At 35.0% G+C, this 18,033-nt stretch overlaps 1 protein-coding gene across 1 annotated transcript in view; it reads right to left on the bottom strand.

The window, feature by feature from the left end:
* Positions 1-452: 452 nt before the first annotated feature.
* IMMP2L (inner mitochondrial membrane peptidase subunit 2) overlaps positions 453-18,033 on the bottom strand; it is a gene marked incomplete at its 3' end in the record, with an annotated part of 446,458 nt that continues 428,877 nt past the window's right edge. The window contains exon 5 of the mRNA XM_080345547.1: positions 453-572. Within this exon, the coding sequence (XP_080201673.1) occupies positions 453-572 (120 nt within the window). The remainder of the gene's footprint in view (positions 573-18,033) is intronic.

Here is an 18,033-nt window from a genome sequence, read left to right as displayed (position 1 = left end):
TTTTTTCATATGCAATCAATGATAATAATAAAGGTTTCATTCAGTTATTGAAGAACAAGCTGACTGTAAAACATTAAAATATTTTATTGAATGTTTTAATAAATTCTTGTCCAGGGAAGCACAATTACAGACATAACAAGTTAAGCACTTTACTTCTCCCAGAAAAACTGAACATTCAAGCCTTCTACAACCAATTATGTAACACTAAAATAACATGCAATTCACTACTTTTTGATATTTAAAAACAAACAAACAAACAACAAAACAACCAAATCACAAAAAAACCCCTTTACACTTAAAGTGGAATTTTAACATGAAGATGTCGCATTTTTTGCTGCTATGGCACCTGATGTTAAAGAACAACTAGCGAAGCTCTCATGGATGATGATACAAACACTGCAGCTCTTCCTGTTTAAACTCCACTTCAGTGTTGTTCCATTTGAAAATATAGATCACTCTTCCTTTCTCTGGAGTGGTTTGCGCTCCGGAGGTAGCATTGGCTGTAATTTCTGCCAGCGTTGTGGAGGCCAGAGGATATGAGTAGCTCGAGCATGCAGAAGTCCAAGAGAAACCTGCAATCACAATATAAACCAGAGATATTAAATACTACTAATAAGATTAAATGTGGAAAACATGAATCAGATGATGATTTGTTAGAACAATGAAAGATTACAAAGCAGAGAATTTTGCTTGCATGAGGAGTGTCTCATGCATCTAATATGAGCAAAAGAAAAAATTAAGTGACAATTTCTATTTTTTTTGGTAAAACATTTTGTGAACTCTTCACAGCTTGCTGAAATGCACTGGCTGTAACAAGTATGAACTAAGAATGTTTTTTCAGGTTCAAGAAAAACAGCTGGTTGAAACAGGCAAGCCATCATATGATCTACCTAAAGCTTTTGGTTACTATTTATTCTGTGTAGGGTAGAACTAGGTTCAAGTATCTATTATGAATAACTTAAGCAGAACCTTTGTCTCAGATTTGAGCTATTTACACTAACCACAGCAGGACAATGGTGTTTATAAACATGCTGTGCTTTCTATTTGTTATTGTCCTTCAAAATTGCATTTTGTCTTCAACCAAAAATGGAAATTACTGTGCATCATAAATATTTCCATGAGGATGAAAACGTATTTCTGAAAGAATTATTTAAAACACATTTACAATCAAGTATTTTTGAAGACTACTTACACTTCATTCATATGTTTTATAAAGATGTTTTACCATCTCATTTTTTCTCATTGTTTTACTTCAGTAAAGCAAAATAAAAGGCAGTACTGCTATTGCTTATAGGTAGCATAATTTAGAAAACTGAATTGCTTAGAAAACATTAAGAAAACTACAAATAAGACTCTCTTAAAATGTGGTATGAAATGACTAGACTAAGAATAACTGAGAATAGAACAGTCACATTTTCAGACTTAGATAATAATGTCCATACTTAACATTGAAATTAAGTAATTTGGTGTGGTGTTAATCTCACTTAATTTGAGAAGCCTGCAGGATAGATTTCTGTATCTTTCTTAAATTATTTCTTTAGTCTTCTTCATGAGACAATAACAAGTAATAAGCTCTCCAGCAACTATAAAGTATCCATGGCCAATAGAAAAGTTACAAATGTGACAAAAATATGGTTAGAAACACTGGAATGTCTTTGTACGTGAAAAGATGAAATAATTCAGACTCCTAAAAAGAAAAAAGCATCAGAAGTCGATAAAATTACAAATAGCATGGATAAAGAATGCATAGGCATTATTTGCCTATTATGTCATCATTTCTCGTAAGAATGAGGAAACATCACATGACATTGTCTTAAAGAATTTTTAAAGCCAACAAAAAGAAAATGCTTCTTCAGAGTGCACATAATTCCATTGTACTTCCATAGGAAGACATCAGAAAAGAATAACAAACTCGTTCAGAAAATAATCATAGAAACAAAGTCCATCACACATAATCGAGTGTAAACAAAGTAACAGTGTAGTCTCTATACTCCACACTGAGGGAAAAATGGTGTACTTGTTTTCTTCTTATGCTCTAATGATCTGGTATTGGCTGTTGTCGGAGCTAGCAGTTAAATGGATTTATGGTTTGAACCCACACATCCCTGCTTAAATTTTTATGTAAACTCAGTTCTTCAATTCCATTCCATAACTCATCACAAAAAAAAAAAAAAAAAAAACCAAAAAAACTGTTTCAGTAAGCAGGTAATTCAGCATTTTATGCAAATAGACACCAAATAGGCCCCTAGGAATATCTTCAGCTAATTTTCTTGATTTAATTTCAAAGAATTAATGTATATTCACCAGTCTCTCTCTACTACATAATCAAATCAGTGAAGCTGAAGAGGTCGTCTATATCTAATTCCATATTCTGTGGCTTGATGAAGCAGGTGCTGAATTACTTGAATATAATGTGGCTACTTAATAATCCACAATATCTGAAAGAATCCGAAATAGATCACCAAAACTGCAGCCTAGCATCACATTTAACTTACTTGATCCCTTGCAGGTATCACTTGTTTCCCTGATCCATCGCAGCTTTTTTCCTACATTTAAGCAAAGGACGGGCTGCTAAGTGACAACTCCATTTTGATAGGATTTAGCTAAATTTTTTTAAGTCTTCACATAGTTCTGGGTAGTTTGTTGGGTATTTATGGAATTCACAATATCTTTTATCTTAATTATCCTATGAAGGGGTCTGCAAATGTAATATTGCCATGGGGATTTGTTCTCTGAGTATACAGTATGATGGCACACACATTACAGGCTGGTGCCAAAACACAAAACCACAGCAAACCCCACCACTGCATATAAAATGTGACAGCGTAAGTACAGATAAAAATGTCAAAATACTCTTCTAAAACACAAATAACATCCCATTTTCAAAGCTCTGTGTTTTTCTTAGTGCATTACTTGTTATTGATGTCGGTAGGAGGTCTGCACACAGACTGAGAATATAATAAATAAATCGAAACTTGTTTGAAGCTGAGGCTGGGAATAATTTTGCCCTGAGGATTACTTCTGCTGACCATCCTCTGACTTGAAACTAATAAAGAAATATCCTTCCTATAAACTTGATTTACACGTCAACATGGCTAGTGTTAAAAAGGAAAAGCAGGTATTGCTGGGTGATGGAAATCTTTACTAAATAACAAATGACACTGATGCCATAGGGCTTCTTTTATAATAACTTAAAGTCTCACTTTAAAAGCACCTTGATGTTTGACTTCTGCAAACAACCTTAATAACTTTTGTACATTGCCTATTATCATTCTGTACTTACCACAGCAGCCATGAATTTCACTGAGGAAGAACAAAATTGTTCGCAGAGAATAAACTGCCCTTGTTAATGGGTTTACCCTCACCAAGGTTAGATATGGACAAAGGGTGAACTGAGAGGCTAAACTTTCTGTTGCAACAGTGAAAAACTGAAAGAATCTATTAAAAAGAGTTTAATCAGTTCCCTTACAGACATTGTTTACTCTTTTTACTTAGGAAAATGTTTAGCCCCTTGAAACACTGTCTTAACTACAAGAAAAATCAGGACTTTACAAGCACACATTCTTTGAGAAACATATTTCATTTACTAGATATGAGGAAGAGATGCTGACAATAAAAATAGTTGATTTTTATTTCTACATTATGATATATTTATTATTCTTGTTGTGGCAACAAAAGAGACTATATTCAATTTAATACACATTATTCTCCCTAACCTGAGATGTTTAGGCATTAATTCTATTTTTTTTTTTTTAATCTTTGAATACTTAATTGAACAACTGAGAAAGCATTCTGTTAACACAGCAATTTTATCTGCAAAATAAGTTTTGAATGAATAATACTCTTTTGACACTGTTACTGTGATAACAGCATATTTGCTCAGAGTCTGCCCATTGTTAGTATGTTAGTTGTATGGAGACTGACTAGTTTTGGCACTACATTAAGGACAGATAAGCCTAAGCTTGATAGTGCTATCTGCAGTAGTATTTACAACTATCTTGCTCATTCTGTCCTAATAAGTTGAGATAAATGTAACTTCATTAGTATAGAGGCTTATGTTACTATGACTTCCCCCAGTTCCAAAATATGCAATTTTAAAATACTCACTGATTTATAGACTGTACTCTCCACCTCTTCTTGTCTGTTTGGCATTTGACACCTTCACTGTCTCTTAGCATGGTGCCTTTTCTAGTCCCAAATCTCGATGGGAAAAGTAGCATTCAGACTGCACAAGAATCATATATAGATGTAGCATGCAGTGGCGCACACAAAAATTTCTAAGGAAATCCTGGTCTTCAGTTTGGATTTCAACAAAAGGAAAAGTCCAGATAAGGATGTGATCCTAACAAGGCTATTATCGACTTTCTCAGGATTTGTAAGGTCTATTCAACCTGCTAAATTCAGGTATTGCTGCTCCTAGTTGTGAGTTCACTTTACAGTAAAAGCATTCCCCACAAATTTCTCTTTGCTTCTTTCTTCCCTTGAACCTTTGGTGATTTTACTCTAGCTTACACAGACAAGATTTCAAACAACCTTAAAACAAGAAAGTACAGCACCACTGAGCATAAACTGAAAAACAGCAATGCGGAACCAAAACCCCAGGCCTTTACAACCTGTTCTGAAGTTAAACTTCTTAACAAGTCAGTTTGCTAATTAGAAGTAATAATATGACAAAGAAAAAAAAAAATACAAGAATGTTTGTTCAGATGTTACTGTAGCCCTGTAAGCCAGTATTGCCACTGATATTAACAAGCTGTATACCTTGTAGCAGCTCTGCAGGGCCTCAGGACTCATTTCTAGGGCTTTGTCTGAACTTTCCTTGCCTGCCTGAAGTTTTGATCTAGCTTGTTTAGCTGTAACTATTTTTCTAATTATGAGTTGACTATTGCATAATTTGTTAATTTTGCTTATATTGCTTGTATTTGTTTATATTTGCATAATCTTGTGGTATAATCAACGTTTTTGCATACAGCAAAAAGCAATTATTCTGTGTAGAATGAAATATTTATGACTTCAACATAATAATGTGGTTTACAGGACTATTGGCATGGGATAATAAAGTCAGGCTTATAAAAAAATTTGCAATGGTCATTAAAAAACAATTGACTGGGGAGCGGAACAAAAAGGTTTTGAGCCTAGCAAAGAGAAAAAAAGTGCAAGAGAACAAGGAATACACTAACATATGTAAAATAAAATATATAAGTTAGAAAATATGCTAAATTAGGTCCAAGTGGAACTGAGAGCAGGATGGGTGCTGCCCACCTTAGGACCTAAAGGGACAGTAAAAATACCGAGAAAAGGGTAGATACTTGAAAGTGTTTGTGTGGCATTTTAAAACTGTTTTGAAAGACTTATTGTGCATTGATTTGATAATTTTGATGTGAATGGTAATACCACTTTAACTAGACTAACCATATTAACAGTCTAAGCAAAATACTGTAAACAATTACAATTTTAATGCAACTGTGAATTGGTTGCTTCTCTTATCAGGTAAGTTCGCCTTTTTGCTCACAACAAAGTTTTGACTGTAACATTATGTTACTGCTGATTTTCTAATTGACACTACATGAACTCTTATTAAATAGTGCAAAATAGAGAAATATTACTTCTTTACCTCTTTTGATATTTCTTTTCCTGTGTTTCCTAAACAAAAATGGTGATTTTGATGAAATCTTAACACATTTTGGTTGCACTGTTTCTTCTGCTTCCAAATCAAAAAAAATTCAAAATCAGAAAAAAAAAAAAAAAATTAAATACAGGATTTTATTATTTTCTTACAATGTATTTTGATATGGGGGGATTGTGACTGAAATTTTAGTTAGTTATTTCAATAAAAACATGAAATACACATGAAACGTTTACATCTTTGTGACAGAAGGTCCTGTAATAGTCATATTACAAAGTACAAAATAACATGAAACCCGGGGATATCTAGATCTGTCACAGAAGATAATAATAAGTGAAGGTAATAAGAAGATAATAATAAAGCACAGCAATAGTCCTTAACATTGGATCAACATAGCTATCCTCTCTGAAGGTATACATGAATAAGTATTTGAATACAAATATACATCTTCTGAAGCAGAAATACCAAAAAATCCTTTCCGAAAAGTGATCTTGTTTCATCATGTTTAAGTCTAGAAATATATTAATATTCATTTGTATTTTCTTTCCTGATCTAATTAATATATGTTTAAATTGTGTAAATCCTCTAAAATATGACTGGAAGAGAGAAGTAACAGCTATCAGACAGACCTGAAACAGAACTATATTTCAAGCGCTACAGATTACAATCTGTGTAGTTGAGAAACTTCATCAACAGCCAGAAAGTGACAGTTTTAAAGGCATATATCAGCCTCTGGTTTAGAAGAGTCACTTTTGCTTTCGTCTCTTAAGCTGAGTTATATTCCAGCAGTATTGCACAGGTCTTGAAATACCATGGCAAAAGCTAAACATGCAAACACAAAAATTCATAATTCTCTCAAACCAAAAAGAGAAAAAATGGTACAAACAATCACAATGTTTCAAATTATGCTTTCTGTTCTCTGAATATACTCTCATTACATTTTTTTGTTCATGTGCAGGTTAGTAAACAAGCTATATATACAATCCTTTCACATGCTCAGCACTATGAAACATCAGCTTTATTCAAAATTTACTTCTAAAATTTTCTGTTTCATAACACAAAGTCATTGGGGATGGGCAGTAAAATTTTCTGTATCATACCACAAAGTCATTTGGGTTGGGTGGAAGTAATTCTGTAGCTGCATAGGTCTATCCAGACTATATTTTGCTATCTGGCTACTTGCTACTCTCTATAGAGGCTCTGAAATGTGTCAATACACATTAGGTGGAAAATCCTCTGATTTGGAGAAATCCTGGGTGATTTATAGATGGTAATATTTGAGTAGATATATAGATTTAATGACTTTTTCCAGATCTAGTAATTCATAGCCCTGCTACCTATATCCTATTAGCCTACTAGCTGTAGTTTGATGTACTGGTTTAACTGAAACTAAGGTGATTTTCCATGTAGTTGGAATATTTTCTTCTTACTAGCTAGCACGGTCTTTTGGTTTAGATTTAGTTTGAGTACAATAAGATAGCACCATGAAACAGAGATAATGTTTTCTTCCAGTAACTTTTCGGTGTTTGGGATTTTATATGAAAAGAATGTAAGAAATCTTGGCTGTTGTCAGGGAAACCAAGAACTTTTTCAACCATCCAGCTGCAGATGCAAATTGGTAGAAGAAGGGCAGATTAGATAGTGCTTAGACTGATACCTAGGTTGGTCATTGAAGTATTCCATTCCATGAATGTCATGTAAGTAGGAAGTTGCTGGGGATGGTCCTTCTTCTTTGATGGCCACCACCCATGAGTGGTCCTGTTCTTGCTCCTAATCCTGCTCCTGTGATCTCCACATTTAACTGGACTTTCTGTGCTCACAGTATCCACCCTCTGGTCTTCGTTGGTGGAAGCATGTGTTCCAGCAGCTAAGTATTAGAATCATAGAATTGTTTTGGTTGGAAAAGACCTTAAGATCATTGAGTCCAACCATTAACCTAATACTGCCAAATCAGCCTCTAAACCAAGTTCCTAAGAACCTCATCTACACATCTTTTAAAGACCTCCAGGGATGGTGACTCAACCTCTTCCCTGGGCAGCCTGTTCCAATTCTGTATCACTCTTCTTCTATTATTGCTCTATTAATTCTGTTTCTATTTCAACCCCCAAGTCTTCCCTCCTTTTCCCTTCCTTCTGCCAGGGCAAGAGAGTGTGTCTGTTTACTGCTTTAGCCACCACTCGGAATTCAATGGTAGCATTTGATTATACTGAAATTCTAGAATATTGGCAGTGCCAGATTTGTGTGAGGTTGAAAACCATGTGCAAAGGGACCAGGCTAGCTGGAGAGGAGAGAAAAAAGTTCTAGAATATTTCAGCCCCAAAAATCTCAATGAAAACCTCAGGATATAAAGACTTAAGCAGCTATGTAGTGTTTCAGCTATAATACTAACAGAAATATATAGCATGGAATAGCTATCTGTGTCAAATTAGATTGCTTGTCTATAAAAAAGGTTGTTGCACTGGGTTTTTATATTAGATTGTAGGTGTAAAATGATCTCACAGAGAATTCTCCCAGTAAATTAGTGTCTTCAAAAAATCCATACTTTAATAGAAAGTAAACATGATTGCTATTACATTTCATTTTCTGTACATGGTTGAACTTTGAAACAACTACTATCAAGTGCAGTAGAAGGAAAAAGGCTCAATAAAAATAAAATCCTGTGGATTACAGTAAAATCCCAGAGAAACCACTTCCTCTAGTAGAAGTATGTGTGATAATGAACAAAGGCAGAAGAAACAAATATCCTTGACCTCCTTCTTTTATGAATGTAAGGATAACACAAAGATGAGAATCAATAAATTATTTTGTAAATAAAACCGTACCACAACAGATGTTCTTTAACTTATAACAGCTCACCGAAGGTTGGAATAACAGGATGCTAAGTAGTTCATGAATACAAAAGAGTGATAGATTCCTTTCAACTATGTAGCAAAATACTATCATCTTCATCATTCTTTCCTCTTGTCATCCCTGAACAAATCAGACCTAATGGAGCCATACAGATCTAGTGACAAAAGAATGCAGCCCATTAATACTGTTAGTAAGTGTTCCATTATGATTCCATTATTTTGATAGCTGAAGGAGCAGCTCCAGCTCCAGATAAAACATCCCATATGTGTTTTCTTTCACAGAGCTACTGTATAATTAGTAAAGGTCCCTCTTAAAGTTATCAAATTCAGAAGTGTTCACTTAGATAGAAAATATGTTATAAAAATCTAAAAATATATACATGACAATTATTTTATTTAAGAAAACTTTAAACAGTAAAAATAGACACTCAAAAGAGATGCACATATGGTACACATACATGTACAGACACAATCACAAAATAAGATGTAAAAGAGATAAATATATTTCAAATGCAATGGATGATTCCCAGAATGAATAAAATTTGCATGCTAGCACAGAGTAGCTGTCTGAAATTTGTATAAAAATTGTAACTGCTCCAATCCAACATGCGTTTGCAATTTTAGCTATTAATTTAAGAAGAGGTGAGCACAGTCACTGCATTGTAATAAAAGCTCAGGTTAATGATTGAACTGAAAAAAATATAATGAATAAAAATATAAATAATAATATGAAAATAATTGGGTTGCATTCTCTTTTGTTGTATCATGTCTACGTGCCTATGTTAAGCGTAAAGTTACAAAGGAGGTAAAGGAAGGAAATGGTCACTGAAAACAGAATATATTTCACATATGAGATTTTTCTATAGTTACATCAGCAGACAGAGATTAGTTAACATTGAACTCTACATTCATAAAAGTAGTGCAGATTTAAAGGAATTCAGCATAAAGCAGTGTATTTTTTATTTAATTCATGAAGAAATCAGCTGTTAATGACATTGACTAAATTAAACACAGCAATAGGTTTGTTACAAGAACTGTATGAGCTGAGTTCTATCTCAATGCATTTTTTTGGAATTGTTGAGGATAAATTATAGAAAGGGATGCTATAACTAATTCTTAACTCCTTCCCAGTTTCTTCTGTGTTTTCTAAAGACAGCTTTTTAAAATAAAAGCTAGCATGTAACACAGCACTACTAGTCTTTCTTCTTCAGTAAGTATAGCATTCTTCAAAATTATTCTTCCTGCTTATGATTAACAGAACTGTTATGCTAAATAAGTCTACAAAAAGATCTAAAAGCCAATCTATTATTTATTTTAGATTTCTAATAATAAAAATGGTGAAAAAAATTGCTTAATGCACAGTAGGATGTGCTTTGCATGCTGCATATACATTAATATCATTTAAGAGTTAAAAACTTTTTCACATTTCACTGGGTGATGCACAAAATTCCTAGACTAAATAGGATTGTCACTAAGTCATGTAACTCAACAGAAGAACAAAATGTACCATCTTTCATAAAAATGACCTACATTAAAAAGCAGTAATATATATGCAATTCAATATTTTAATAATTGATAGATCAAGTAGCAGGAAACAATTATTAAAACACATTTATTATCTTCACCTAGAAAAATTAGCTATATCCCAAATCTATGCATATTAATTATTCAGGAATACATAAAAGCCTTCAATGTGAATTCTTGTTCAGAAACTTATTGTTTCAGTGCCAACAGTCAGAACGCCAGGCTTAATGACATTTTTCAGCTTACTACACTGATATTGATTATGCGCATTGTCTTTCTTGACTGAATACTTAGGATACTACGCAGAAATGCTGTACATCACAAATTAAGCTGGTTTCCCATTTTGTTCCATTGCATGTCATTAATTCTGAGTTTCATGCTAAAGCTTTGGCAAACACAGCAGTTCAGTGCGCTCAGCACAAGGGGAAGAGTCAGGGAGCAGCTCTGAGAGCTCACAAGCTACCCAGGGACCACACTCGTCCCCTCACCACACCGCTCCTTGTGACCCAATTCTTCCTTTCAGCCTGGTGCTCCAGCAGACAGAACAAGGCCCTTTGCTCCATCACCCCTTCTCTGAGATGCCCTGTGTTTCCAGAGAGTGGGACAGAGGTGTCCCAGCACTGCTCTGGCCACGGAGATTTACTGTCACACTCTGTGCAATACAGTGGAGAACTGTGGTATATTTCCACTCCACTTTCACTGCATGATCACAGATAAAGCAGTCCCTAAGGGTGAGTGGCTAGTATTGCCAAGCTGAGCAAACAAGCTAAGATGACAGATCAAATTCCACCAAATTTCTGGAAGTATGACTGTGCTGGAGATCATACACATGCATGCTGGCAGAGATGACATTTCAGACTCATTCAAGATAAACAGAGGGAAAGGAAGGAATCCTACTGTCAGAAGGAAACAGTAGGCTTCAATTTCTAGATACACTCAAATTCTTCTTCAAGACAAGTGATGTGGAAAACCCACATATTAGTTACCTCTGGCATCTAATTTATACTCTTCATACTCTTTCCAAAAGCTCGGAGAAGTACCTGATCTCATAGGTCAATAATCAGGCCTATTTATGAACTTAGGGGGTGTCATGGAAAACATCCCATCCTGCTGCTGCTTCATCTATTCTGCTAGGAGCAGCTCCAGCCTGAGCGGCTCCATCAGTGAACGCTGTGATGGGACAGCACTGGGAGCAGCAGATGCCAGGCGTTTGGGAAAGTTAATTACCTTAAATTTTATTTGGCAGATACCTGACAGACAGTGAAGATCTGTAATTCGCAAATGCTGAGGTAAGGAAAAAAAAAAATGGGACAAAGTAAAGAAAGCCAGATAAGTTAATTCAAGATAAGACAATACCTCTTAATTAAAAAACAAACAAACAAACAAACAAACAAACAAACAAAACTCTGATATTACAACTTTTCCTGAGTAAAGCAAGCCTTTTCTAAAGATAGGAGAACTGTTCAGAAAATTTCAGTAACAATAGCTAGCATGTTCAGCAAATAGGTGTCAGCCTACTCACAGCTTCTCAGGTTTTTATCACACATTTCAACTGTTTTAGTCTGACATAAATGAGGCTGTTGCAATACTGTTAATAAAATAATTTTTATTTTATCCTACCTTAAAAAGATGTCTGTTCAAGACTATTGCACTTAACTAAATATTTCAAAAAAACCTGCTGTGAGGCTTGCCTATATTTTCTTCTAGAATGGCATACAGAAACAGTTTGACTTATAGAAAACATGCCCTTGGCAATATGAGCTACGAAAAGCAATGGGGAGTAAATATTCAATGAGCAGCTAGGATAACAAAATGTCATTAAATAGCTGCATGATATGTTATTAAAATTATAAAAGACTTTTTAATAGAGGTCTTTGTGTGAGGATGGCTAGAGCTCATCTAAAATGGTAAATTTCATCAAGATAATTCTGTATACACAATCTCCACAAGCTGATTTACTAGAATACTACAGAACACATAAATACTTTAAATATATACAAAGATTTTTCTCCCCCTTATAGCTATAATAATAGCTATGACTTTAAGAATGCTTAAATACTTCCCCTCTTGTTTTTATCTGATTTATTATGTATTTTTGTTAAAACCGTGGAGAAGAGATTAAATGTACTAAACCCAACTTCTACTTTGCTTGGGGAAAACTATCTCCAAAACATTCTTTTTTTCTCTAGTCAATCTTATGATTATTTAGCATTGTGGTTTTATGATACTGTGACATCTGTCAAAATACAAGGCTTCTTGGTATAATTCAAATCATTTTGCTATCTTTTCACTTTGTAGCAGAAATTATGATTAAATAATTTACCCTATGTACTTATTAATATAACTTCCACATCTTAAATAACTAATCCTCTTCATATTCACTTTTTTTTTTTTTTTCTAGTTCACTCCTGATCAGCTTAAGATAAGGCATAACAGGTTCTGGTGAGGAAAGAAGCTTCACAAAAATAAATCAGAAGTATAATAAGATTCATGTCCTTAACCAAATGCGGTTGCAGTTCTTCTACACAACCATGAATCTACAAGGCCAGATCTCACATCTGACATGATTGTTTAATTCTCCACAGGAAACTCCCTCAGTGAGGAAGCACGTGTGTTTACGGAGAAGGCAATTTTACAGAGAAGTGACATGGTGGATCAAGTCATCAGGCCTGGCCTGTGTACCTGGCATCCCAGACAGCGCTGACTGATCCAGGGAGGGGCAGGGGACCAGCAGTCAGGATGATGCAGCTCCCCGTTGTTAGCAGAACATCAGAAAAAAACACAAAGGACAGGAGCAGCCCACATATGAGCTTCCTGATCATTACATTAGAGGTCCAGTTAACTGGCCTAAACAAAGGTACCTTCAGCCATTTGAGATGTCCCAGGAAACCTCTACTGGCACTGTGCCTCCTCATTCAGAAAGGCACAGGCTTCTTCAAAGTCTTGTGCTATAGCTTCCAAAGGCACATCAATGTCTCAGATTCACTAGGACACAGGGAAGACAGTTTCTAGACAGCCAAGTTCTCACATTGCTTTCTTCAATAACTTTATTATTCTTCTTAGCATATAGTCACAATTCTTTTCTGCTTTCTCCTTGCTCTCTAGCCTTCTTTAATGTATTCTTACATAAAGAAGGGGGATACTATAAACCAAATAACCAAGTTGCAGACTGCATCCTTTCAAAATAAGAAGTTACCTTTCTCATTAGCCAAATACAGCAACCAGGTCTAATGCACTACTTTACCATCAAGAGTTATATTTATATAAAGGAAATATTAAGATTTGGTCTTAAGCTATACTGAATGAGCAAGAAAGCAGTGCAAGACTAATGAATTCAGTTGCCTGCATATTTAATAAAATATTCTCTCATAGTTGTAATCAAGCCATAGTTCAGCAAAGCATGTGCTGCACTTTAAATATTCAAGTAAAACAGTTGAGCACATTATTAAAATTATGCAAAATAAAATAAAATGAATACAATTTCCAGTGAGCTGATGATCCAGATTTATTAACTCTTTAAATTACTCACTTTTTCAGATTACATGTGTCTATTAGATTATTTTAGCAAAATTTAACCAGACAGAGCTGCCAGATTATCACTGCAAGAAAAAGATCAGCACATTTAGGATCTGAAAGATCTAAATGTAACAACACCACAAAACCTAATTCAGTACATGGAGCTCTGTCACTTCCAGTAAGAAAAGCAATTAAATTAAAATTCCTTTTAAGTGCTTACCTTTATAACACAATCTCATTCAAAATATGCTGTAAATCCACCATTTATTTGTATCTCAGTGTTTTGGGGAACAGAAATCATATTTTTGGTCAGCAACAGACTGTATATCCATCACCATTGCCAGAATGCCTGGAGATCTAAGTACTGTCTCTGAAATTAGCTGAGGAGACAGCAGCAGTGACATGTGCAGACAGCACCGTCTGATATATTTTCATCAGTCTGCTCTGGAGAAAATACAGTTCTGTATGTTTACTGAGTTGTTTTTTTCTGCTTCAGGGTATTAGCACTCAAAGCAGATGAAAAAAGGTGATCCATATTTTAATGAGAACATTATGAATAGTTCATCTTCTAGCTTGCTTTAGAGTACTAAATTTCTGTCAGCTATAGGTAAAGGTTATTGAAAGATGGCCATTGCAATTGCTTTGCAATTAAGGTCTGGAAACCTCCCTCCAGCATCTTTGCTCTCCCACTACTGCACAGCTTAAGCAACCCAGCCTGAGCTTGGTAAGGACAGAATGATATTTTGTGTACTTTCTTGTTCAATGATTTGAATGCTTGTTATTCTTGGTTAGACAAAAGCCAGCTTCGAACCTGGAAAGAAAGGCTTCCATGCTTTGTTCCAAATTTCCTGCAGTAACTCAAGTGCCCGTGCTGTCTGGAGTCACATACAGACAGAGGTGAATCTAAAGCTGCCTTGTCCCTTGTCCTCACAAGTCTCACAATCTGGTGTTATGCACATGTTAGCCATTTGAAGTGTGAATTAATCTCAAATGAGAGGCCGCCATACTATCACACAGAATGGTTGGAGTTGAAAGGGACTTCTAGGGATCATCTAGTCCAACCCACCTGCTAAAGCTGGTTCACCTGGAGCAGACCACACAGGAATGTGTCCAGGTGTCTGGTACCATGCCCTTGACACCCACCCTTGAGATATTTATAAACATTGATGAAATCCTCTCTCAGCCTTCTCTTCTCTAGACTGAACAGACCCAGTTCGCTCTGTCTTTACTCATAAGAGAGATGCTCCAGACCCCTAATCATATTTGAAGCTTTCTGCCGGACTCCCTCCAGTAATATCCTGCCCCGTGTTTGTAGCATGAGGATGTGATTTTAACAGTTGAGTCAAATACACATCATGAGTCAAAATACTCCAAATGTAGCAAGTAAGAAGAAGGAACTTAGTATTTAATGATAAGGGTAAGTGTGGTTCTTATGAAAAGTGAAGAGATGCAGGGCCAGATTCTCAAGAGAATTGGGGGAAAAAAGCAAAGGAAGATGTAGATAGCACCAAAACTTTGGATGGGAGTTTAGAGTTGCTTGAACAACTTGCATCCAGAAATTAAAAGTAAAACTTCCTCCCCAAACATCAGTACTGACATGAGTTCAGTAAGCATTAGCTGTAACTGGAAAATGTTTCCAATTAGTACTAATCAATTAAATAAGAGGGTAAGAGAGCCATACTTCTACTGAGAATATCCTTTAGCCTCCATTGCAACAGGAGAATCCAATTCAGCATCTGCTATGTTCTACAGCAAGGCAGCTCCTTCTGAAATCTCAGAAAACTTTCACATCATTTTTCTTCATAGTCTCTCCTAGATCTCTGCAGAAATTAATTCACAGCTATTGCATAGCTCTCTGGTACACATTTGTGTAAAGAGCTATTTAAACATAGATCATGTCTGCATAGGATCCTGACGCTTTCCTCCTAAGTCTGACTGCAACTCCTGAGTGACTTCTCTGATGCCATCCTGGCAGTCCTGTTTCGCTTCCTATGTGTATGCCAAGAAAGGGGCGAACCTCCAGCTCTCCTCAGTTATTCATCTTTAAGGATTCCTAGCTGCTGGACGGTAGCATTCCCCAGATGAAAGGTCCAACCAATCTTCTTCCACTGCTGGGCAAAGCAGCACATGGCTCTGGTTCCCAGATGCTCTGCTGCCCATTTTGACTATACAATGGGAGAGGGATTCACTATAAATCCCCGAACACTCTTTTACAAGGAAAACTGGAAAGCAAGGCATAATCACAAGCAGAATCTTGATGACAAGGGAGACAAGGGATACAGAAGTAATTTCCAAGATAGATTAATTTCCAAGTTCAGCCAAAAGGTGAATTCTAAAAAAAACCAAAAAACCAAAAAAAACCCACACAACTAAATTCTGTGGCATCTGAACATCTGAACCACCATCCTAGATTAGACCTTGACTGAGATTAATGGGGCATATCCTACCTCGATTAATGGGGCATATCCTACCTCCTTGTTACTTTTTTAAACCTCGTCTAGATTCACAAAAGCCATCTCACCTGCCTGATTGCAATGAAAGCAAATTATTACGATATTCTTTCATTCATAAAGAATAAGGCTATTTAATGAGAACTTGAGATTCTCCTCAAAAGACAGAAGAAATAAATATGAATTTTGTAGAATATATATTGTATATGCTATAGCAAGTACACAGAAAATATATCAGAAAAAAAAAAAAATAATAAAAGTGATTTATTCTTTGGGATAATATTTCAGCTGGCCTCAGTTATTAGTTTTTGTGTTTAAAGAAGCTTTAATGCTTCTTTGATTTGCAAATGTTGAGGTAATAATACATTCAATTTCTGCTAAGTAAAATTTACTCCTGCCCAGCCCCTATGATTCTATGTTTATTTAAAGTTCTTACTACCCTCCACTATGGCATTACTATCAACACTTCTTAATCACTAATACTCCTTTCTAAAAATGCTAAACCCAGCCCTTGAGCTGATAAAAATGCTAGACAGGGCGTAGATCGAAATATGCATACACAGAAATTGACACATTCTTTTAAAAGTCAACATCTTCTCAAACCTATGACAATAAAAGTTCAGTCTCCACTTACCATTCTTTAGTACATTATACATACCCATTTACACAAATATAAAACAGATGTAAAATGTTCCTCTTCTTAATTGTCATAGACATGAAGCTACTAAGAAAGAGATATCAGAATCTCTATTATGTCAAATTGCATCTTATTTAAATGAAATTTATTGTTGCTACACAAAAAAGGTTGAGCCTATTTGATGATTATCATTTGAGATTTCTTACTTAGAACCATGTCAAAATTAATCCCTATTTAATGAGCTTTTTTAAAATGGTTTAAAATATCAAAATTCTGAAACATGCTTATTAGAACTATTTGTAAGTAATTAAAAATGATAGCTTCTAAATGAGTTGTGATTGGATCCTAAAGCCATGTCAGAAATAGTGCTCAGATGACAGCATGTCAGATAATTTTATGCCTGATACATGGGCCCTGTTGATCACTAAACAGTAACATTTTTATTATTCTCTTGAAAAAGGGAAATTAAAATTTCTGCCATTACGAGTTCTTTTCTCTTCCCTTTCCCCGCTAGTTCACAACACATCATCCAAATCAAGACTAGAAAATCCTTAATCACTCCGTTTGTGTCCTCCAACTTCTCAATTATCAAATGCCACTATTACAATGTAAAAAAGCCATAAACTGAACAAATAGGGTAACCAACATGCTCATGAGCCCTTAATTTTTCTCTGTTTGGTGAAACACTTATCGTGATAAGCTATGACATTTCTGTGAAAAATCCTTTTTAGATTTTGGTGTGTCACATTGTATCAGTCAGGAGTCAACAAGTTTCTCATGACATCTCACAGGGAAAGCTTGTGTGTGAGTTTCTGTTTTGATTTGTTACTTTGAAAGTATGGTGAAGATTACAGTAAAGGCTCTGAAAACTCCTCGGCCTTCAAAGCATAGTATAAAAACTGTCTTGAAAGTAGTTATTAGAAGTGTCTCTTGTTTTTCATAAATAAGCCACTTGAAGCATGGAGTGTTTAAAAATGTACATGTTAACAAAAATATCAAAATTATTTTTGTTAGTAATATTTATTTGTTATTCTACAGAAAGTCAATCAGATGACAGTAAAATGAATATTAAATGTAAAAATAAAAAAATAGTATATTTGTTAAACAAACCTGGGACAGTGATAGAAAAATAAAAATTAAAATCTGGTAAGTTTTTCCTAATTTCTTCATTGTGATTATAATATTTAAGGCTTTTTAAAAGACTAATTCTTGCCATTGGTATTTCCTAGAGAAAAGAAAGCTACACAGAGCCAATAATATATATCTCTGTTCTTTTTAAATAATGATGTGTGTTGCCTATAAAAAGCCACCCTGAGCTGTGAATTTCTCAGTGTCTCAGTTTCAGAAGTAATTTGAATACTGACTGGAGTCTGGAACCTTTCCTCAAACTGATTAGTAACTTATTTGAAAGCTAGTTGCAATAAATTTGAG

Source organism: Nesoenas mayeri (genome assembly GCF_963082525.1).
Source record: "Nesoenas mayeri genome assembly, chromosome: 1".
NCBI lineage: Eukaryota > Metazoa > Chordata > Aves > Columbiformes > Columbidae > Nesoenas > Nesoenas mayeri.
The sequence above is the reverse complement of the archived record's forward strand: the minus strand, read 5'-3'. Positions and strand labels throughout refer to the sequence as shown.